The 24,638-nt window shown below is 40.8% G+C and overlaps 1 protein-coding gene across 2 annotated transcripts; it reads right to left on the bottom strand.

Moving 5' to 3' along the window:
* Positions 1-6,265: 6,265 nt before the first annotated feature.
* ercc6l2 (excision repair cross-complementation group 6-like 2) lies at positions 6,266-24,393 on the bottom strand. Of its 2 annotated transcripts, XM_039803799.1 has the most exons (20): positions 24,152-24,393; positions 23,311-23,744; positions 23,080-23,196; positions 22,735-22,928; positions 22,495-22,588; positions 22,220-22,287; positions 21,848-22,055; positions 21,552-21,692; positions 21,066-21,182; positions 20,814-20,933; positions 20,660-20,731; positions 18,577-18,722; positions 18,325-18,420; positions 18,091-18,190; positions 17,762-17,914; positions 17,267-17,350; positions 11,541-12,615; positions 11,299-11,453; positions 10,559-10,716; positions 6,266-7,827 (listed from the first exon to the last, which is right to left on the bottom strand). In XM_039803799.1, the coding sequence occupies exons 1-20, from the start codon at positions 24,180-24,182 to the stop codon at positions 6,519-6,521; spliced, it is 4,872 nt and encodes a 1,623-aa protein (XP_039659733.1). In that variant the 5' UTR covers positions 24,183-24,393; the 3' UTR covers positions 6,266-6,518. The 2 variants fall into 2 exon arrangements, with proteins under 2 accessions (XP_039659733.1, XP_039659734.1); XM_039803800.1 differs by lacking the exons at positions 22,735-22,928; positions 23,080-23,196; positions 23,311-23,744; positions 24,152-24,393 and having other exon boundaries at positions 22,500-22,518.
* Between the last annotated feature and the right edge of the window lie 245 nt (positions 24,394-24,638).

Raw genomic sequence — 24,638 nt, 5'->3', positions numbered from 1 at the left:
AGACGATAAAAGAGAATGAAAGGTAGGGAAGAGAAAGGTTAAAAAAAAAAAATGGAAGGGTTTCAGAGATTGAGACAGATCGAAAAAGGGAAAAGAAAAGGCCAGTGACTTCTCTGATGGCCCAGTGCTCACATATGGCTAGTCTTTGCTTGTATAGCCTCACTTCAAGGCGAAGGGCCCTGCAAACATAAACAGTAGAGAGGCTGCAGCTGGAGCAGGGAGGCAGCCGCTTGCTTACCGAGACCTCTCTACACTAAACAACGGATCAAGTGACGCACAGGCCTTTGGCAGTGCAACAGAGACCCAGGCGGCTCAGAAAAGCCTTTCTTCCGTACGTTTATATCTCTGCTCTCTCAATATTTACTCCACGGGAAAACACACAATTTTCCATTCCTTTTGTTCTGAAAGGAGCAAAAGAGTAGACCGCCCTCCGTACCGTCTCTCTCACCCTCAAGACAGGACAGGTTCAGAGAGGACAAGTGTCTTTTTGTGCAAAATTTGGAGATAGGACACTATTTTCAACAATTATGCAGCTATGTCTATAATTCCACCACTTACTCACTTCTACAGCTATGTACAGGTGTTGGGAATGAATAGATTCAAGCTTTCCTCCAGTGCAATTCATTGATATTCTCGCACACGGTCTATTTCCAGCAAACAAAATGAGGATTAGTTTCTCTTACTGTGTGCGTTACCGCATTAGAAACTTAGTGTGTGTCTGTGCATCTGTGTTATATCTCTTTTATGGACAGGCACAATGGGGAACGGAAGGGCCCAGGAGCCAGTGAATTAACCCAAATTACGGCTAACAGTTGTCAGGGTAACTGGATAGGAATGAGGGGCAAATGGTGTGTAATTTCCTAATGAAGGGGGGGGGGTTCTTTCTTTTTCACATTTAGAGACCTCCTCGGCCTGTTACCGTAACAACAGGACTCTGTACCCCCCCTCAATATGGTTGTTTGCTTGCTGAGTCACCTAAACGTTTTTTTCATAGGCCTTGGATACAAACTGTGTATCCTGTTCCCTCATAAACACCTATGATGGTCACCTAAATACAAGTTTTTATTGATACTTACGTTAAAAGTTGCCCTGAGGAGAATCGCACACTGATGATACATGCTTCTTAAGCCTTAAAGTGATGGTTCGCAGTAATTTCACCCTAGGGTCCTTTGCACCATGACCTTGAGCCAAACACCCCCCCAGAAGCTTTTTTCACCTGGGTCGAACATTGGGAGAGTTAGCGTAGAGTAGCGTTATCAGCTGAATAGCTTAGCGCAGGGGCTAATGGATCCGAAGTGTCTCTTAACATTACCCCACTAATAATGCCCGAAATGATACCAAACGTCTACACTAGTACAAATAGGTTATGCACTCATAAAACGATGGATTGTAAAGTTTGTAAGTACACCAGAAGTTTATGTAAATAACACTTGCCTGCTGGCTTCTGCTCTCTGCTGTTGTTGTTGCTGCAGTAAGACGAGTGCTTAGGGCCGTCTACAAATTACAACACCGAAAATAGATGCAATAAAAATATTTTTTAATTTAACTTATTTTTTAAAGTAAGTGCTGTAGAATAACTAGCAGGAGACAAGTTATAATTGAGGTAAGTTTGGAGACATTACCTTATTTAATCATTCAATTAATAAATATTTTTGTTGCATCTCTTTTCGGTGTTGTAATTTGTAGACGGCCCTAAGCACTCTTACTGCCCGGTAGTAACAGCAGCAGCAGCAGCAGAGAGCAGAAGCCAGCAGGCAAGTGTTATTTACATAAACTTCAAAATAAATATTTAAAAAAAAAATTATTATTTAAAAAAAAAAAAAATAAAAAATATTTATAAGGAGGGGGGAAGGGGAAAAAAAAAAAGGCTGGCGTTTTTTGGGGGGGGGGGCCCCCCCAAAAAAAAAAAAAAAAAAAAATTTTAAAAAATTAATAAAAAGGTATTTTTTTTTTTTTAAAAAGGGACTCAAGACTTATCTGTTGATCTTACACTTAAATAATTCATTCATTCTTAGAGTTATGATTTGTATATTTATGGTATTTTTATAATTTTTTATTATTGATATTTGATATTGTATTGTCAACTTTAAAAACTTTAAAACAGTTTACTGTTAATTTTAACCATTGTAAGATTGATATTTTGTCGCTTTGGACACAAGTGTCTGCTAAATACAATAACCATAACTATAACCCTTCCTAAAAGCTACAATAAAGCTGAGAGTAGTATATGCCCTGGAAAAGAGCACCAATACAAGAGAAGCTAATTAAGCTATTCAAGGAACACTGATGCTTGTATCATCACTGATTTTATAGATCCACAGACTTTTCAGCTACCCAACAGGCTAACCGCTAGCATTTTCAATGTAAGCTTAAGCTGTTAGGTTACCTGACAGCCACTAACTTTAATGTTACAGCCAAACTGCTTGTTGTCGTTATGACGTGACACCTTCCCGCGGTGGCGCGTCACGAACGCACACACACACACACAAAACACACATACAGACAGACACACATGCACGCACACACACACATACGCAGAGACACACACACACACACACACACACACACACACACACACACACACACAGCCAGTGTTAATTTGCCTACTCCTTACCACATCGTCGTCTCTCTCTTCCATCTTTTCCTCACTCGCCTCCTCCTCGTCTTCTTCCTGACACGTATATATAACGCGCCGAAGTCGTTTGTCCATTATAATGTGAATGCTAAACTTCCAGCATAACTATTACAGCTCACGCGTCTCAGGGCCGGAGGGGGCCGCCATAGTGGGATTCGTAAATTTGCGGCCCGGGTGGGGAAGGGGGTTCCTGGATTTCATTGGGTCAGGCCAGTGCCAATAAAGAAAATTAACCAATGGGCCGCTGTGAGTTCTTTATGGGCCGGACCGGCCAAAAAATAAAAAAGGCCTATTTATATCGGCGATTCGGCCCAAAAGTCCGTCGGCCCACCGGGAAAATGCCCGGTATGCCAGATGGCCAGTCCAGCCCTGTACTGTAGACGTTTGGTATCATTTCGGGCATTATTAGTGGGGTAATGTTAAGAGACACTTCGGATCCATTAGCCCCTGCGCTAAGCTATTCAGCTGATAACGCTACTCTACGCTAACTCTCCCAATGTTAGACCCAGCTGAAAAAAGCTTCTGGGGGAGTGTTTGGCTCGAGGTCATGGTGCAAAGGACCCTAGGGTGAAATTACTCCGAACCATCACTTTAAAGGCCCTGAAAACAAGTTTTCTCAATCAGCTTCTTTCTATGAGTGATGGGATCCCACGTGAACACACAGTTCCTGCCTAATTTGGAACAGTTTTGGTTATTTCACATGAGAGATTTCTGTATAAGTGTGTTTTTATCTTGGCTCCTCTCACCGGGGCTCAGTGACACAGCTGATGGCGCAAATTCCTTTGCACCAATCAGCATTTAACAACATTTCAATTCGAAGTAGTTGTTGCTGGGTGGTTTGCTTAATTTCGGTCAAATCGGATTGATCCACACAGTTCTGATGAAGCACTAGTAAAACGGAAGTTAAATTGTCCTCTGTAACGTGACAGTTTTCAACGTTTTTGCGACTGAGATCCTAAGAAACACACACCTCTGACCCACTATGTCACTCTTCCAGCTACTACAACCCCTGAGCTAAAAGTCAAGTGCGGTTTGACAGGGACGGTTAGTCCCAAAAGACGGATTTTGCTGTAAAAAAAAAAAAAAAAAAATACTCACAAATGTATATATTTGTCATATTGCAAGAGATAACAGAACAATTAACACTGAGACAAAGGATGAAGGATCAACTCGAGATTTTTATTTCACTGTGTCTTTAAGATATGTCTACTATAAATATTTATTTTTTTACTTTTCTTATTTAGTCATGGATATTTAATGTTATAGCTAGTTCTTAATCGGAGACCGTCTGCAGACCTTCTTAACACACTGCAGAGTGAATGTACGGAAACCTGAGCCAAAGATGACTGGAGGCCCAGGTCAGCAACTCATTCACAGCTTTTTACAAATCAAATCAAACTACGTGTCACAGTCTGACTTCTGCAAATAAACCTACATTGCCAGGGCCGCCCCGTCTGACTGTCCAGTTTATAACAGACTCACATACACCCAGGTTATGGTGGCAGGAACTATAAACAGACGTCTCACACACAAAGAGAGGAGACACTAATGGGAGAACTGAAAAAACGCACTGTCTCCGTTTGGTGGTATTCCTCGTGACTTCTTCGAGTTATGGCAAATTGCACCATGGCATGTAATAAAATAAAATACAATCATCAGGCTGACTTGAGGAATCAATGATCACTCATGGTGGTTGTATGTCTCACTCAAGATCCTTGACAGAATCCTGCACTTAGCATTAAGGATAACACAGCTTTGTTTGCCACTGAGCCGTGCTAGCTGGCCTATGATAGCCTACAACCACTGTCAATCAGTTGGTAAGCCTTTCTATTGTCAGTAAAATGCTAAGCCTCTCTGCTATCTCACTTGAACCAGACTATGACCACAAAGAGACAGATAGGGATCTCAGTTGTGGGTGAAACAGAAAGGGAAAAGCAGAGAGGGAAGGGTTTGGGGGGTTGGGATAAGAGAAAGGGCTTTTTATTCTCCTCTCTGTGATTTGAACAGGTGTGACAGATGTGTGGCCTCATTATGTGTGAAGATCGTCATGATCTACCACCCAGAAGGTATACATGCACGCGCACACACCTACTATTTACCGAGCTGCATGTTCTGTTGAGGCACGTAGTCCTTTCTCTTGTTTATTGATAACTATCAGCACTTTCTCATTTCTGCTAAACATAACACAACACTTACACAGTGCAGCTCTCTTTGGGGTTCTATTTACTTCAGTGCAACAGCTGAAAGAGGTCAGACCCAGCTATGCACTCACACACACACACACACACACACACACACACACACACACACACACATACACACACACACAGCAAGGGCTTACCTTGTATTCACAGTACAGCTCAGCTATGAGTTTGATATGTCACATAAGTTGTTTTGCTCATTTGGAGTTGTGCAAATTATTCTGTCGCCAGTTTGAAACACACTTTAAGAGTGTGAGAGGACGGGTAGATGGATGGGTGTGAAAATGACTCCCCATCCCTCTTCTCGCAGCTTCACTGTCTTCAACTGCTTATTATTTCACTAATAGCGCAGCAGCTTCCACTCTGAGGGCCGTTTGTAGCACGACTGAGGCGAGCCTAAGACTATCAGATTACTGTGCAGAACAGTGTGAAGGAAAACACACCATCTACACAATGTGCACACTCACATGCGAGTGGGAAGCAGTGAGGTGTTTAGAGTGACAGAGACATAACAGCCATTAGGGAGTTTTAAGTGATATCTCTGCAGGGCCACCAGCAGTCCCTGGGTGGCACTCACGGTATCCAATAACGATAATGGCCAATGCCTACAGCGCGTTGGGTTTTCTCTGTCATCCACTTAACATCATATCAGGTGCTGCAACAGTTTGAGCACTGACACTGACCTTTAACTACATATGCACACAAGAGGTATAAACACATTTATATATTATGTTTTTTTACCAATTTTTATAGAACATTGGAGAAACATTGGGGCTGAAACAATTCGTTGATCAGCAGATAATTCATTTGCAATGATTTTGATAATCGTTTGACTTTTATTTCTTAAGCAAACGTGCATTTGATGGTTTAGCTTTTTTTATTGTTAGTGACAGCCCTATATTACACATTTACAATTTACCATTGTGATTTGTAAAAGAAAAAACTGGCAGGAGTGCTTCTAGTATCCTTTTAACCACCGGTGCTCATAGAAGGGAATAAAGTCATAAAAAAAAAAAAAAAAACATGTTCAGGCACTCAAGGTTGGTTACAAAAAGTGATAAAAGGTCTTTAATTAACAGGGCAAGGCATTGGAAATAATAATAATTATTAGTCACACCCTGAGGAAGGCCCAAGCCGATACACGTTGGTGTATTTTCAATGTCTTGCTCTGTTAATTAAAGGCCTTTTATCACTTTTTGTAACCAACCTTGACTGCCTGGACATGGTTTTTTTAAGGACTATTTTAGCCATAATTCTTCCTACTTTCCATTGAGATTAGTTTGGGCTTGAATTTTCCCACTTTTATTTTTTATTTTTTTATACACAGGTAAAAGCCTCTGTCAGGACACGTTGTGCTGCTCCAGGGGTTGTATGGGTTAGGTAAGAACATGTAGAAATAAAGCAATAACATCTATAAAATATACAAATGTTTAAATTCCCAGAGTGATTAACACTCTGTTTATTCAAGTACAGTCGGCATTAGTAACTTACTAATTCAATGAACACAAATATTTTCTAATAATTAGAGTGAATAAAAGAGAAGAACGGTACAAATGAGATTTAAAAATAATAAAGATCTGAGGCAGGAAAACCTGCTTTAAATATCCATTTAGAACTGCGGAAGTAGAAAGTACAGAAGGGAAAAATAAACTTTTAACGCTAGTTAAATCATCTCTCCTGTTTTACTTTTTCCACAGGAACTTCTCATTAGTCTTCCAGAGACTCTTGCTGTCCTCTTCTCCAGACCTACCTCTTGCTGCAAAGTTAGTGTTGATGCAAACCCTCTGCACTTCTGCTGGATCCGTTAACCTGTTGATGCTCTCCTCATTACCCTCATTCAAGATGTCCCAGAAATCTTTGCGAGTGCCCTTTGATACCACCTGGTGTGCACGTGATTTGTTTGAGTTTGGAGAGCACAAGGAGTCTACGAGGCCTGCTAAACCGGAATCAGTTTTGAGAGTGATTTTGGATGGAGATGGTGTGGTGAAACCTGTGCTTACTGACACGGAGGGGCGAGCAGGGGGTGTTTTTGGGGCGCCTCTCTGTTGTGCACCCCTGGGTTTGGGTTTTAACAGATCATCAAGGATTGAGGTGTCTCCTATCAGATCTGTGAGGAGGGAACGATGACTGGAGGTGGATGCGGCCTGCTCAGGAGGAGAAGAGGTCTGACGATTTTCTCTCTGGTCTTGGATAGTTGCGCTGGTTCTTGAAGGCAATTTTTGCTTTTGCTCCCTTCCCTGTGCTGTGGGTTTGGATAATGTGGTGGACCTGCCATGGCTGAGGTCCGGAGAAGAAGGGATATATCTGTCTGTGCAGTTCAGCAAAGCAGCAGCCTCCCCAGACCCCAGACCACTGCTGCTGGCCTGATCCAAGCCAAGACCACCACCAGCTCTGAAGGCTCCAGAACTAGAAACACTACCCCTCTTTGTCCTCTTATGTCCTCTGGCACTGCAGACCGGCTCCTCCTGCTCCTCGGACTCAAGGCTTGGAACATCATTAAGAGGTTCTAGGACATTCTTTTGTGGGATCTTTTGCTTTTTCTGGGTTGATAGAACATTTTTTTGTGGGTTTCCATGCTTTGTCTGGGATTCGGGAACATCATCTTCTTGGTGTCTAGACTGTTTCTGTGGTACAGAAACGTTGATTTGGGGGGTTTCAGGCTTAGTTTTAGGTTCAGTATTCTTAGGAGTGTCTTCAGGCTTCCACTTAGCTTTTGGAACATGCTTTTGTGGGGTTTCGGTATGTGTGTGAGATTTTGCGGCTGTTACGGTGGATGTTAAGGAGGTAATCGTTAAAGAGGAGGAGGTCTGTGCTGAATCAGGTTGTGGGAAGTTGTTTGTGACTGTATTGGCCAGGTCAGGGTGGTTCAGTGAAGTGTAATACTGTCGTAGCCAGGCCAGTCTCTGGGTTGAGTTTCCTCTTAGTATCTCCACCGCAAACCGATGGACTGAGGCAAATTTGAAGGTTTCTGCCATTTCCTCCAGCTGCTGCCTACACACGAGCACACAAAAGGACACAAAGACAGAAATGATTGTGAAGAAGCATTTATGCACAGAAAAATGTGTATGTTTTCATAACTAATATCACCTGCTAATATTGTGTGAATTCATCACCATATTTACACGAGTACATGGCCTGAATTTGGCAAATGTGAGCATACAGTAAGGTTTAAAAATCACACAAATAACATTGGGCCTCATTCACCAACCGTTCTTACGAAGAAATGTGTTCTTAAACCCTTCTTACGAACTTTTTACGAAGATTCTGGCATTCACTAATGTTTTCTTAACTTGGATTTATTCTTAGCTAAGAACAAAATCTACGAACACTGAAAAGCATTCTTACGCACATTTGAGTGATGACAATTTGCTCCAAATGATTGGTTACTGCATTTTATTTAATTCTACAGTCATTTACAATTATAGTATTGTACTGTAATGTATTTCTGATAATTTGTTGAAAAAGAAATCATATTATGCAAAAAAACACAAACACTGCAATTTACATTAGCAGTTAAACTGATTAAATCCTGCGTTATTTGGTGATTGGTCGCTATTTATATGGCCAAAATGCAGTGGTAGAATGTAACAAAGTACAAATTCTTCGTAACTTTACTTAAGTACATTTTTCACATATCTGTACTTTACTTAAGTAGACTCAATAGTGCATAAACTACTTTTGACTTTTACTTTGTTACATTTTGCAGCAATTATCTATACTTTCTACTACATTTCTACAATGTTCCGTTACATTTTCTGATCAGTTTCCCCACTGCCAAAACGTCTTCCTGACCGTCACACGTTTGTCTCACCAGTGAAGTTTTGTTGCCATAGATACTGTATATATGGGGCACCGCTGATCCAAGCCGGCTCCGGTGCTCCAGAGCCCGGGCGGAGCGCCGCTGACCCTCGGTAATACAGCCCCCGGTAAAAGTAAAAATGTTTGTTTTTTATTATTCCCGTTTTTAAATCATAGTTGCCATCCATTTCTCGGTTTACTCCTCCGCCAGGCTGCGTAAGACGCGTTCATATCTTATTTATTTGGCTGGACCTCTTCACATCTCCCCATCTGCGCTGCTTCACACACTTTTACTTAATTGCATGGTTAAAATAGTCTTAAAAAACATCCATGAATAAAACCATTGACATAATAAAACCAACCACATTCCGATTCTAACAACACATTTCCGTTTTATGCTGGTTAGGATAGGAACTTTTTTTTAAAACCAGGCCTTGTTTGTGCTAGTGGACATCTTCTACTTTTACTAAAGTAAATATGTCTCTGGTTATTTGTACTTCTATTTAAGTACTGAGATTCAGTACTTCCTCCACCGGCCCCAATACGTAATCACCATTTTTTTTTTTTTTTTTGTTTTTTTTTATGCTAATTAGGAACAACTGGCACGCGCTTTCAGTTACGAAGACGTGGGATTCATCAATCCTAAGAACACAGAGGTGAACAATTCTGCTGTTTAAGAACACGTCATGAATCCGATGTAGACTTTTCTTAGGAACCTTCTTAAGAACATATTTAAGAGAAAACTTAGGAAGATATTGGTGAATGAGGCCCATTGTCTTTAAAAAACCCACACGGTCTACTCCATAGTATTAATCATATATTCTGTGGGTCTGTCAGGCCAAGCCTAAGATGAATAGTTCTCCACATATTCAGCCTCATATCCAGACCCCATTTGCAGTATGAGGTGTTTTTCCTGAGCTCCAAGGCAGTCATTAAAACGTTAGTATAACCAGACTTGGGGACAGAAACACTTCAAAGTCACCGGTGGTTCAGCAGCAATATGGTGGTATTATTACCATTTGTGGCTTTCACTGGAAAAACAAATAAAAGTAACTGCAGTAAAACACAACGTGCATGTAGATTTAAAACATTGAACATTGTTAATTGAGAGGATATCATATATGTAACTAGTCTGTATTTTCACTCTCTGGTGAGCCTCTGGGCAGAGATACAGTCTTCCCCTTAGCCATAAAGGGGTCTGTATACAAGGGTTTGGAATGGCAGGGGGCGGAGGGGATGTAGCAGGACAGAGGTGTGTAGTTGAGTGCTGTGTGTCTGTATATGTGCGTAAATGCTTGTTAGGACGTGTGTGTACTGTATATCAGTGTGGGTTTTAAAGTCCTCAGGCGACCAATTTTGGTACGTCTCAGAAGGGCTGTGGTTGTGAAGGGGAAAACTCCTGCACTGTTGAGCCTGAACATAACTGGGTAATCTTTGGCATGATGCTGGGAAATAGGTGGAAGAGAAAGCTCAGAGGTGGTCTACCGCCAGACACACACACAGACACACACACAGACACACACACACACACACACACAGATGGGGGCGCTCAACACCATATCAGTGGTAAGTTTTGGCCTACTTCCCTACACTGCCAGGAATTCCTCTCTTTCGACTTCACTCTTTACACCCCCTTTCCTCCACTGGCCTGATTTATTCTCATTCAAACCATGCAGGCCCCTTTATCTTAACTCATTCATTCTCCTTCACTATGTCTACCCATGTCTTTTTTCCCCCTCTTCTACCATACCATCTTTTACCCTGCTCATGGTAAATCCAACATCTCATTTTCTGCAACCTGCTTTTTATTTTTTATTTTTTTTTATTTTTATAGCTCTTCCTCACAGATTATTTTGCATTATCTTAACGGCTATCGCCTCCATTCTTTTTTTTCACCTCACCTCCTCTGACACTCTTTCAGTACCTGCATATGGCCTGGGGAGTCTCTCCGATGATAAAAGTGGTGTGTCTGGTGTGATGCACACTTTTGTTGGTGTAGGTGACTGGATGGTCCACACTGGGCTCCTCAAGTCTGACAGTAGAAGGGCAAGGCTGACTGTCTGGCGGGCTCGATGAAAGGCTCTGATACAATCAAACAAAAGATTTGTAAGATGCCAAATAATGACACTTTAAAATCAAACCCACAGTAGTCCACAAACCTCATTATGAACCATTTATTTAAAGATATTTTGCCAAGTTTGCTCACCAACTGTTTGCTGAAATGTGCAGGTGTATGTTGACAGGATAGTGGCTGTAAACATGCAGCATTATGAACCACAGATTCGAATATAGGTAACCCTCACTGCTGCTACTCATCAAGCACAACTAAGTCATCGTTAAACTACAAAGAACAGTATTTGTTTACAGTCACTCTCGTGTCATAGTGAGCATGTGTGTCTGATACAGTGCTGGCAAGCCTTATTCTGCATGCCAATGTGCAACTGCCAGACACGCTTTGGTAGAAAACAGGTCTAAGTGACACAGTTTCCAGGGAGGCCTGTGGATTATTGAGTAATCCTGTCACTGTTTCTGGAAAAATACATTCCTGTTAAGTTTTGTCAAATGTAACTCAATTTATCTAATCTAATTTGGGTTAGCAAGATACAACCACAATATTATGTTTGAAGAATCACTGAACCAGACCAATGTTAGGGCAGTATGTACCTCCTGGGTTCCTAGAAGGTGATTGGCCGGGAGCTGAGAGTACATCTTGCGCTCAAACACGTCTCGTACAGCAGCTCTGCTGATCCGCTCCTCTGCTTTGCTCCCGCCCACCACTCGCTGGTTAGAGTGGGTGTACGCCACCTCTTGTACACCCCCTTTAGACAGAAATATACATCATAAAAGGTTGAAATTAAGTTCATAAAAAAATCATTTGGCATATGAAAATAGGTACTGTATCTGACCTAGCACACTGTCGATAGTTCCATCCTTTTCTTTGGACGCCGGGGATGTCTGACTTTTCAGACTTGTAAATGACACAGCTTTGCACATCTCTGCTTGTCTCTCTGTCCTGTCGGTTGTTGCAGCTCTTTGACCATCTTTTGGCAACTCAACTCGGTATCTTTCGGTCTGTGGAGATGTGAAGTGACATCCTGTAGATCTCCCTTTCTTAACAGGAGTGTGTTCATCTTCTGAGGATGATGTGAATGTGTCTATGTCTTCTGTGTATTTGGATCTGGCCTTGCGCCCAACACTTGCGCTTTCCCGCTTTCTGTTGTGGTCCAACCTCTGTCTCCCATGGTCACGTCCTCTACCATGTGATTTGAAAGCGTCCCTCTTGGGCCACGTCTTTGCCTCTATGTCCAAATCCTCGGATTCATCGGAGTAACTCTCAAAGCAGCGCACTTTCGGAACTGGAGTTTTGAGCTTGTTGGGTTTCTTCTTATCTGGTGAGGAATTTTCATCACTCTCCTCATCTACTGTAATTTTCTTATCCGTCCACCCTTCCAGGCCCTTTCTCTTTCTTAAAGCATCATTACTCTGTTTCAACAGAGACACCCTTTCTTGTCTCCCCGCATCTCCATTCTCCCCATCTTCTCTGCTGGAGATGTCCCAGGTTGTTGTTTTCAATTTAGGGAGACAGGCTGCACCATTTCCTATATTGGAGCTCTTGCAGATGCCAGAGGAGGTACTTTCAATCTTTTGATCCTCAGCATCTTCCTCAGGGGGGCTTTCGAACCCCGGACTACTGTCCCCTTCTGCTAACTCTGGTTTTTCTTTGACCCTTTCGAGGAGCCTAGAGAAACCGTGCTGGAGAAGACTCATTCGACCAGGACCAGTGGCAGCATTTGCACCCCTGTTGCCATCCACTGCACTGGGCTTTGACACTTTCCTCTTGGGACCCTGCTCCTCCTCATCCTCTTCACTCCCACTGCTGAAGTCCAACACCCCTCTGGGGACCTTTGATGCATTTCTGTTATCCTTGGCTGGTTCATCATTCGGCACAGGGCCATTTATAGCGGGAAAACCTCTAGGTTCCTTAAATAAAAAACAGTAGAAAGTAGCTAGTACGTTTTAATTCCAAACACATCAAACGTTATAGGCCAAAACGTAATTAACTTTACTAATTACAGCGCCCCCTATAGGTTACAGTGTTTCCCACACATAGAACAATGTGTGGCGGTGCGCCGCAGTATCGACACCAGCCGCCGCACATTGCGTTTTGTTCTAAATTTTTTTATGAATGCTATTTAAAAACACGTTCAGTTGCATTTCCTTTCCCTGCTCTCCTCCGTCTCTCTGTCACTTGCGTCACACACACACACACAGCTCCTCCCACCGTGCACACAGCATCTGTCTCCATAAAGCAGAGAAGATGGCTGGCGAAATTCACAAGTTGACAAAAGGTTGGTATCTATCTCGTGAACACCTTTACACAATCACACATTAAAAAGTGCTATAAAAATATTTTATATTCTGAATACAATGTTGTCAGTGTGTTAATGTTGGAGTCCCGACCCGACTCTTAAACAAGCGATTGTGCCTGCTTTAGAAAGTTAACTAGTCGCAAGTTTGCGGTAAAATGCATTTGGGTTGTCGAGGTCAAAACAATATATGTAGCAGCTGTGAATCAAATAAAACTTATTATAAATAATGTTATGTCATTTTTTTACTCTTACACTGAAAGTTTGCTGCTTCAATCCAGATGAGTATTGAAAAGTATTTTCCGCGTCTGAAAAAGGCACGTGTTGAGGATGAGGACCAGCCTGAACCGGAGGTATCAGTCTGAAACAGAGCTGAGCAGTCCGACCAGTGCAATTAGTTATGTTATTAATTTTTTTACAATATTTTCAGGCTTCAACCAGTGAAAGACAGGGTCAGAGAGAGAGAGAGAGATAGATTCGTTAGGCATTGAAGTAGGAGAGGAGGACAGCATCCAACAGCGTGTTGTTACGAAATCGGACCAATTTTGTGACCTGTGAAAACTTTTTAGTGTTTTTGATCAAATCCAATATGGCGAAAAGTTCAACATGGCAGATATTGACATCATGGGATGCGTTGAGTTCGGTGTGTGTGTGTGTGTGTGTATGTATAGGTGTGTGTATATATATATATATATATATATATATATATATATATATATATATATATATACATACACATATATATATATATATATATATATATATATATATATATATATATATATATACATACATACATACACATATATATATATATATATATATATATATATATATATATATATACATATATATATATATATATATATATATATATATATATATATATATATATATATATATATATATATATATATATATATATATATATATATATATATATATATATACATACATATATACAGTGCCTTGAAAGTATTAGCTCCTTGTAGCGCGTTTCGACCTTTTGCCACATTTCAGGCCTCAAACATAAAGATATAAAACTGTAATTTTTTGTGAAGAACATCAACAAGTGGGTCCCAATTGTGAGGTGGAACGAAATTCATTGGCTATTTCAAACTTTTTTAACAAATAAAAACTGAAAAGGGTGGCGTGCAAAATTATTCAGCCCCTTTACTTTCAGTGCAGCAAACTCTCTCCAGAAGTTCAGTGAAGGATCTCTGAATGATCCAATGTTGACCTAAATGACTAATGATGATAAATAGAATCCAGCTGTGTGTAATCAAGTCTCCGTATAAATGCACCTGCTCTGTGATAGTGTCAGAGGTCCGTGTAAAGCGCAGAGAGCATCATGAAGAACAAGGAACACACCAGGCAGGTCCGAGATACTGTTGTGGAGAAGTTTAAAGCCGGTTGGATACAAAAAGATTTCCCAAGCTTTAAACATCCCAAGGAGCACTGTGCAAGCGATAATATTGAAATGGAAGGAGTATCAGACCACTACAAATGTAACGCAAGACCCGGCCGTCCCTCTAAACTTTCAGCTCATAAAATGTGAAGACTGATCAGAGATGCAACCAAGAGGCCCATGATCACTCTGGATGAACTGCAGAGATCTACAGCTGAGGTGGGAGACTCTGTCCATAGGACAACAATCAGTCGTATACTGCACAAATCTGGCCTTTATGGAAGAGTGGCAAGAAGAAAGCCATTTCTTAAAGATATCCATAAAAGTGTGTTTAAAGTTTGCCAAAAGCCACCTGGGAGACACACCAAACATGTCGAAGAAGGTGCTGTGGTCAGATGAAACCAAAATCGAACTTTTCGCAAAACATGGCCAAAACGTTATGTTTGGCGAAAAGGCAACACAGCTCATCACCCTGAACACACCATCCCCACTGTCAAACATGGTGGTGGCAGCATCATGGTTTGGGCCTGCTTTTCTTCAGCAGGGACAGGGAAGATGGTTAAAATTGATGGGAAGATGGATGGAGCCAAATACAGGACCATTCTGGAAGAAAACCTGATGGAGTCTGCAAAAGACCTGAGACTGGGACGGAGATTTGTCTTCCAACAAGACAATGATCCAAAACATAAAGCAAAATCTACAATGGAATGGTTCACAAATAAACATATCCAGGTGTTAGAATGGCCAAGTCAAAGTCCAGACCTGAATCCAATCGAGAATCTGTGGAAAGAACTGAAAACTGCTGTTCACAAACGCTCTCCATCCAACCTCACTGAGCTTGAGCTGTTTTGCAAGGAGGAATGGGCAAAAATGTCAGTCTCGATGTGCAAAACTGATAGAGACATACCCCAAGCGACTTACAGCTGTAATCGCCGCAAAAGGTGGCGCTACCAAAGTATTAACTTAAGGGGGCTGAATAATTTTGCACCGCAATATCTTCAGTTTTTTATTTGTTTAAAAGGTTTGAAATATCCAATAAATTTCGTTCCACTTCATGATTGTGTCCCACTTGTTGTTGATTCTTCACAAAAAATTACAGTTTTATATCTTTATGTTTGAGGCCTGAAATGTGGCAAAAGGTCGAAAAGTTCAAGGGGGCCGAATACTTTCGCAAGGCACTGTATATACATACATATATATATATATACATACATATATACATATATACATACATATATACATACATATATATATATACATATACATATATATATATATATATATATATATATATATATATATATATATATATATATATATATATATATATATATATATATATATATATATATATATATATATATATATATATATATAAATATATATATATATATATATATATATATATATCTATCTATCTCGATTGGTTTCAATCGGTTCAAAAGTTAATCACATGTATGCAACGCCAACTTTGACCCATTGGTGGTGCTAGACTGCCTGTGGTGCAGACCTAAAACTTGGTGAAATGAATTATGGGACTGTCCCGAATCAATGTGCCAAATTTCACAACTTTTAACTGTACGGTTCTATGGGCTGCCATAGACTCCCATGGCAGAGGAAAGATGTGTAATAATAATAAAAAGGTAGAATCACTAATGGTGCCTCGCAGCTTTGCTGCTTGGTCCCCAAAAAATAAAAAATTAAAAAGAATTTAGCTGCAAAATAGCACAAATGGCCTACAAATTCCTAACTTCCCTTATTTATGCCATCTTTCAGTGAAACCACACCCATGTGAGATGCCATTGTGTAATACAGAACAGATGTTTGTTACAATAAATCATAATACAATTTGATATGTGATATATGCCCTTAGCATGATGTAATATGTTGGGGTCATAACATTTCCTGGAGTTATATGAATGAGCCTTTATGGGAGCGACCACCAACTGTGATTCTAATTTCACAAATATGCCAACTAGATGACTCTTCCCCAGTTCTGCATGTGCGTGCTTACACGCCATGAGCCTCTCTCTGTGCGTGTTAAGGCACCCCAGTGTATTCTGTATTTCTGAAAGAATCTAAAAGGGCCTCAGTGGAGCAGCATCTCTGTAAAAAGGACCTGGCTGGGAACAGGATGATAAGGGGTATCACTGTGTAAATAAATAGCTGAAAAGCAGAAGATAGGCTTCGGTGTGGTCTGCTCCTTCCATTAGGACACGCAAGTAATTACATCCAGCTGTTTCACACAGCATCAGAGAGAAAGTCAGAGGCAGACAAAGAACCTCATCCTTTGCTGAACTGCAAAGAATTGAGTGTAAAAATGCAATGTTTTTGTAAGCCATGGCCTTAAAGTGATCCTCCGCCGAAATCTATTGCATTTTTAAAAGTGTTAAATACTTATGCCATGTGCGCTTCAAAGGGTTTCTGCAAAAAAGTTTGTAGTTCTCACACTGAGAGAACAGGAGCAGCGGTAAGCTTCAATTCAGCCAGTTAAAACTGATTCAAATTGTTACAGGTTTGCACGGCAAAAGAATTATCAAAAACTCACTAGGAACTTCTGAAAATGCTTGGCTAATGCTCAGTATGTTGCAAACAACCACAGTTTGGCAAATGCACTACATCAAGGGAGAGTTTCAGTCAGAGGACATAAAAGCAGTGTAATGAGCTATATTTTGCGCTTAAATGAGATTGCAAGAGTAGGTTGACTGACAGACAGGAAGGTCCCGGTTTGAGGTATCCCCTCTTTCACGTGGGAAAAAAGAGCATGAGTGGGCCGCCTGGGAGAGAAGACGGAGTGAGGGATGGGAAGATAGTGGCCCTAGTGTTCTGGGTCTCTGAGAACGACAGAGTTACTCACGCTAAGTGCCTTCGTCTCCTCCTCATTCTCTTCGCCTGTGTGTGTGCTGCTGGTCATTACACCGGCCTCCACTCGTCCTTCTCGCTGACAGAAAAAGTGTGACACGCATTTATCAAAACATCACATTTATCATGAAACGCCATTTCATTGTACATCAATTTAATGATGTTACAATCGTCAACAAATGTTATCTTTTTATTTGTCCTAGGCAGTATATGACAGATGTTCAAGTGTTTTAGGTGTGTAACTGATGTTCTAATATTCAGAGGAAATTACAGTAAGTGCAACATGCCTCCTTTATTCCTACATAAAACTAGTTAAAGGCTTCCATTATTAGTCCATGTGGATACTGTATACACATACTTTAAGAGAAAATTCCAAAGACCTTGTATTTTAACTGGGGATATGAATCAGTGGGATGAGGTGAGTTGAGGCAGTACACTACAATAGAACACATCATCAATCAAACAGTAAAAGGTGTGTAGGCTATCTAACCTCCAGTATCTTGCGGGTGAGGCATGTCCCTTGGGTCTGCAGCCTGAAGAGGTTTTTGATCCCAAACAGCTCCCCCTTATGGACACCATGGCCCTGCACTGCCTCAAAGTACCGCCGCGCACTCTCCTTGCCCACAACTGAGCACTGCAATTGCTGGAAGATGGGAATCAAGGTGCAGATAGGTGCTTATAGAGATACGGACACAGAGCACTAAGCTCACATTTGAAAGCATTGTCAAAAAAATGAACTCTGTACAAACGGTTATTGTAGCATTTCAGTGTTACTCTGTTATTCTTTTATTTGTGTGTGTGGTTATAATTATCTGGTACCTGTTTGTAAACTTGTCTTAGGTAGATAACCTCTTCTACAGTCCCCAATGAGATCAGCCTAAGAACAGTCACATCCCTGCACTGGCCAATACGATATGCCCTGAAGAGAGATACAAAACATATCAACACAGTCAGCACAGAACATGACTAGGTACGCTATACTGGCAGTTACAGTGCTTACAGCAGCAACATAATGAAATACTGTGTAAAATCAAGATATGGCCCACAACCTACCTGTCAATAGCTTGGAGGTCATTGGCTGGGTTCCATGTGGGGTCAAAGAGCACTACCACATTGGCCCCTATGAAGTTAAGACCAAGGCCACCCGCCCTGATGGAACGGAGTCAATTTTTTAGCAGATTCAAGGTTTTGAATATGTTTAAAATAAGCACTCACTGAAAAGAAAGCACCACTACAGGGTTAAAATTAAAATGTGAAATCTAAGAAAACACTACTTCTCTATCTAATTGTTATTGTTCGACTAACATGGTGGAAACCAGGCAGAGGTTGATGCGAGTGGAGCTGTTGAACTCTTTGACAATCTGCATTCTGTCTTTGGATTTGGTTGTTCCGTCCAACCTGCTGTAGTCCAGCCCCTCTGCCATGCAGTAGCTCTCCAGCACGTCTAACAGCTGACGGGTTCAAAAAACAACAAACAATTGTGAAGGGTTCAAAACGGGTGAATCAACGGTGTAAAAACTGACATCTCTACATCTACTGTGTAAATTCACTCATGGTCAAGGTTGAAGAGATTTGTATGAGAGATAAAATGCAACAACAAATTTAATAGAAAAAAAAAATATATCCCCAGGCATCTATATTTATAGATTTAATATACGGGTAATACAGTCTTACACAATCAAAACAGTATGGGCCATTTTATTTCTATGGTATGGGCTCTATGATTCCTAGGCCATGAAAATATGACCTCATAGCAGCCAGTTATCATACGGTGTCAGGTGACAGCAACCATTAGACCCTGAGTCTTATTATCTTTAAAACTCTTATCACCCATTTTTACTTTATTATCAATTATTTATTAAATTATTTATACTCTATTATTAATTAATTATTTATTTAATGTATTTGTTAACTACTATTATGTTTCTGTTTTTGTCATTAATTCTCAATCTCATCAAACAGGAATGCGGGGTGGGAATTATCTAGTGGGCTCACAGCAGCCCTGGCTTAAGGGAATGTGGGTTCGGGATGATGATGTGAAAAATATGTATAATACACATGCACTTAGTTGTACAACTGTATATTGTTGTGCGAATAAAACTTTTTGAAAATAAAACTCTAATTGCCCCCACTTATAAAATTCCAAGGCTTACCTATTAATCTATTTCATGAGAAAAAAAAATGTCTCCCGCTACTATTTTTCCTGTAAACAAGTCATATGCTCCAACAGCAGTGGCAATTAAGAGTGTTCATTCAAGCCTGTTGTTGTGTTGAAAGGCTGAATGGATAAGACCGGGTATAAAGCTCTAAAACCAAAATGCATACTTCCCTTTTAAACTACATCACTGTGAGCTTCAAATAGTTTTTCTACGGGAAGAAATTAAGGATGCACCGAATCCAGGATTCGGCCGAACATTGGGCTTTTTGACGGGGTTCAGTTTCTGCCGAACCTTAGACTTGAACCCTACGCTTGCACTACACGCGCTATGCTGGTCGACGTAATGACGCCGCCGTTGATTACGGGAAGGCGTTTACGTAGGTGGACCGCTCAATGCAGTAGGCTGGGAGAAAGAGAAAATGGAACTTGTGAGCAGAAAAAGCGTTGTTTGGCAGTACTTTCAGTCAAAGAAGGCCATTCAAGTCGAGCTTTAGGTTCAATTTGCAATGCCAATTTGTCTCGTGTTGGCAAGGACCTTAAACAATACACAACATCACTGCTGTTAAAACATTTGTGTATGAAACAGCCGAAAGAATACGAGTTGTGCACGAAGGAATCTACAGACAGCAGCCAAAATGCAGCAGCTTCAGGTACGACAAAGGAAGGACAGTCACAGCTAAAAACTTGTGTTAACCAGACAGTGCCTTTCCCGGGCTGTCAGCCGTTCTCTCGGCAAATGAGTCTCCCTATGGTGGGAGTGGAGCGACCGAACGGCCGGCTGCAGCTCGTTAGCTAACGTTAGCTTTCTAATTTCACCCACCAAACATGCCTTCATCATACACTGGTTAGCGAAAATTTGCCAAACAAAATTGTCACTCATCTGGCGATAGCTTTCCTACGATGTGAAAAGAGCGTGTGAATTCAACCATATGTTGTTACATTTACATATTTTAGAGGCTGTGGACGTTGTTTACTTCATTAATGGGTCTACTGTGTTAATGCACTGAGGATGGGAGTAGGATTCGGTATTCGGTTTCGGATTCGGCAGAATCTTAACCAGTGGATGGGGTATTTGGCCGAACCCCAAAAATCTGGATTTGGTGCATCCCTAGAAAAAAATCTCACCACACTGCTCATCCAACTCTCACACAATATATATCTGCACTCACACGAGCACAAAAGATTTTGATTTCAATAAACACAAAGTACCCACACAAACACAGCTCTCACCTTGGTTGAGAGAGAAAAAATAAGTATTTTATCTCTCCTTTGCAAGTAATGTTTCAGCAGCTTCTGCAAAACCTGAAAGGAACACAGATATGTTTACCCACACTGAAATAAGCTATAATGAGCAGGTGACCGAGTCTCTGCTCCCAAATCATACCTTCATCTTTCCGCTGTACATCGGGTCCGACAAGGACTCAAATGCTTCATCTTTGCATCTCTGCACAAAGTCTGGAAACTTTTGGAATACCTTTGCACAGATGCCACCCACATACTTCTCCTGGAAGAAACAAATGTGACATTGTGAACCAAATACAGCAGAAGGTATGAACTTAGTCTGCAAAAACGGTCCAGGATATAGCTCTAATGAACAAGTATACAGAAATAAGTCAGTAGGACAACATGTTTCTACCTGTTTCTTGCTGGTGCCTGCAGTGCACTGAAGCAGTGCCGCATGGTTGGCAACCTTCCTCAATATGGCCAGGTAACTAAAGTACAGCGCCTTCATTTGTGCCCCTTCTGAGTTTGTCTGCAATAAGAGAAACGGATATTATTTGAGGGCTCAATGTTTACGTTTTCAACCATATCAACGTTTTGCATGAATGTAACTCAAATGCAAAACTGAAAAGGTTCCATTGGACGATGGTAACAGGCTCCAATGTAGTGTTTCGAATTTCATTGCAGTACACTATATTTAAAAAGTAGAACGAAAACTGTACACCTAAAATCACACAAAGCATATTTTTACATCATGTTTTTCTGAGTCAAGGGATGTGAGTGACCCCTAAAAAAAAACGTTCACATAAAAGCACATACAGCTCAACCCTTACAATTAAGTTTAACGCATAACAATGCACAGCATACAAAAGGCACACAATGGTTAAAGGGGTGAACTTACATCATAGCAGCATCTTCCCCGGGTGCGTCCACTTTGACAGTCACATTTCTCCAAAGACCTCAGCATTAACATCACATCTTCAGTGTCCAGCACTGTCTGATACACAGTCTGCTGAAAGTCTGTCAGAGAGCAATACACTACCTTTGCAGAAAACACAACACACACTTTATTTGAGGGTTGCTTTTAGACAGCATGGACCTTCATCTGAATATTATGATGATGGGATATTTTCATGTAGATGGTGAATAGTGAGTTTCCAGAGAAGAGGAAGCCTAGTTTGACTTCATCAATCTTACCCGGTCATCCTTCTTAGGCAGTTGTTCCTTAATGAGAGCTTTAGTCCTTCTGAGGAACCACTTGGAAATCTTCCTCACTAGGGCTCTGATGGTCTTCCTCCCTATAGCTAGGGCACGTTTGGTTGCACTGTGCCTCTGGGCTTGCTCAATCGGATCTGAAATACTGTTCTTGAAATGTCCTAAGCTGCCAAGACAACCAGGTATGGCCCTAAATAGAATTAAAAAGTATATGAACGTGAATAGGAACTTTTTTCAGCAAAAAGTGACAAATTGCAATCACATCACTTCCACTATGGGGGATGACGTTTGTGAAATGTACCTTCAAATATGCATATGACAAATGTGTTGTAATATAAAAGTCTCTTAACCTACCAGTCCATGACACACCACAGCTCCTCAAGGTTGTTCTGTAAGATGGTGCCAGTGAGGCCAACTCTGATCTGATGAAAATATGTAAGTGCAAAGCTAGCATCAAAACCATGGTCCAAATGCAAAGCTAAGCCTACTATTGTTTAGCAGCTTATCGTGATGGTGGTACAATTCAATCTATTTTCTAAAGCAGAGATGAGGACTGCTAGAGTGCAGAGTCTAGTTACACACTAGTAATAGTATTATGAAACAATAACACAAACATAAAGCACTCTGACCTTACATTTCAGATCCTTCATGGCCTGAGTGATCTGAGAGTTTGGATTCTTTATCTTGTGGGCTTCATCCACAATCACAGCAGACCAGTCTATGCTGCAGGAGGGGGCATGGGGGGTATATTTTAGTTACAGAAAAAAAAATACACAGTACAGTAACAAATTTATAACATATTTAAGAAAAAAACTAAATATACGTATACAGAAAACATGCTGCTTGTGAATGTTGAGCACGGTTTTTACTTATTAAACTGATCCAGACAAAGGCGCAGAGTCTCATAGGTAGTGAGTGCAATCTCAATGCGTCCCTTTTTGATGCGAGCCAGCTCCTCCTCTTTCTTCAGCCCGTGGACCACCACACACTGGAAATGACCCCATGTGTCCAGTTCATCTTTCCAGTTGTAAAGCACTGACAGTGGGGCCACAATGAGGAACAACTAGACCGTATCACGGAAACACCAAAATTGTGAGGATGACAAATCAATATTCATATCTGTAGATTTACACTGTTGCTGCACTTGATTTAATGCAACTGGTATTTTATGATTTTAAGAAGTCTTTATGCAACTAGCATATTTCAATACCCACTTTGTTGGGTTTACTTTGCTTGGAGGGTATCTGACTCTGCAGAAACTGAGGCCTGTTGTTCTCGATGTCCTCCCACGTGCCTGTTTTGTGCAACACAGCAGCAAGGAAACCAATGACCTAAGATAAGATCAAAGAGATGGAGAGAATGAAAGCAAGAGACGGTCATGTAAATAAAGCATGCAGACATTTAAACAATTCTGAAAACAGATGTGCAGCTAATGTACTTTGTACCTGTACAGTTTTTCCCAGGCCCATGTCATCCCCCAGGATACAACCTCTGGAACAGATGTAGTTGTTGTATATGAACCTAATACCTTCTCTCTGGTAATCCCTCAGGTATCGGTTGATAGTGTAGGGGACTATGTCCCCATCAGCATCACTCAACTCTAAGGGGACACATAGCCTGGTGTCTGTGGTGCTGCTGGGAAACACAGGTTTCTCCCGGGTGAAGGGATTCAAGCCCGGTCTCATGAGTTTGGAGACAGGTACAGCTTCCACTTCTTCTTCTTCCTCTTCTTCTGCATCTTTATTATGGTCAGTGAATACCACCCATGCTGTGGTATCATTATTATGAGAGGTGGAGGTCAGTCTCTTAATGGTGGTTTCTCGCAGGGTGCCATCTCTTGGGTCAGGAGCCAGACAACTGTCACCTTCATGCCATGTTGCTATTAAGTAATACAAACATGTCATTAGTTAACCGTTTTTTGCAACATATCAAAAAACTAAAATACAATTTCTACTTTACCAAAGAAACACACAGTAGTTTAGATATTGGTCCATTTTTTTTCTTCACATTCCTACTATTATTAAGTTACTCTCTATTAAACTAATAGTATTTGGGTTTGACCTATCTAAACACCAATGTGTCCCATTGATCGAATCAATATAGCTAATGACTGAAGAGTAACGTTACGTTAACTAGCTAGCTAAGTTAACTTAATGTCCCCTGGAAAGGAAATATGTGAAATATGGCTAACTATTAGCTAGCTGCAGAAGCTTTGCGTAGCCGTAGAGTTGTGTAAATCAGTGTCCAGCTAAAATGTAGCAACAGGCAAAAACATGCATTTCAAACCTTTTTCAACTGCAGAATTTGAAGCCATCATGATCCATTATTAGTGTCCTTCTTCCTCACTGTAGAATGCCAGCTAGCTTGATTAGCTTAACGTAGCTAACATGATTCAGCAAAAGAAAGAACGACGACAAATATGTAATGAAAAACTGAGTGAGTCGCTTTTACTTGTCCTCCGTTTAAGTTCATGTATCTTCCCAAAAGGTACACAGACACACAGCAGGACCAACCGCAGCTCCACTGCAGCTCGCTGAATATTTATCTATTTTAACAACGAGTAACGCACTTTCGACGTATTTCACAAATACAATTTAAACGTCTAACGTTACTCTACAAATTACAAATTCCGTTAAAACCATACACTGTGTAAATATGTTTTAAATATATATTTTTAAATAATTAATGCTTTTCTGATTAAGCCGTTTTGTTCCAAGGGAGAAACACAATTTCACTGTCGGACATTGCGTTGAAAGTGCTGCGTAGAATCAAA

This window comes from Perca fluviatilis, chromosome 6 (genome assembly GCF_010015445.1).
Source record: "Perca fluviatilis chromosome 6, GENO_Pfluv_1.0, whole genome shotgun sequence".
NCBI classification, from domain to species: domain Eukaryota; kingdom Metazoa; phylum Chordata; class Actinopteri; order Perciformes; family Percidae; genus Perca; species Perca fluviatilis.
This window is presented reverse-complemented; position numbering and strand designations above follow the sequence as displayed.

Excerpts from the sequence above, each read along its gene's own strand:
- ercc6l2 (XM_039803799.1), bottom strand. The coding sequence starts at position 24,182 with ATGATGGCTTCAAATTCTGCAGTTGAAAAAG. Across the intron at positions 22,056-22,219 it reads CTGTGGTGTGTCATGGACTG|GGCCATACCTGGTTGTCTTG; the intron begins GTAGGTTAAGAG and ends AATTCTATTTAG. Across the intron at positions 17,351-17,761 it reads TCACCCGCAAGATACTGGAG|CGAGAAGGACGAGTGGAGGC; the intron begins GTTAGATAGCCT and ends TTTTTCTGTCAG.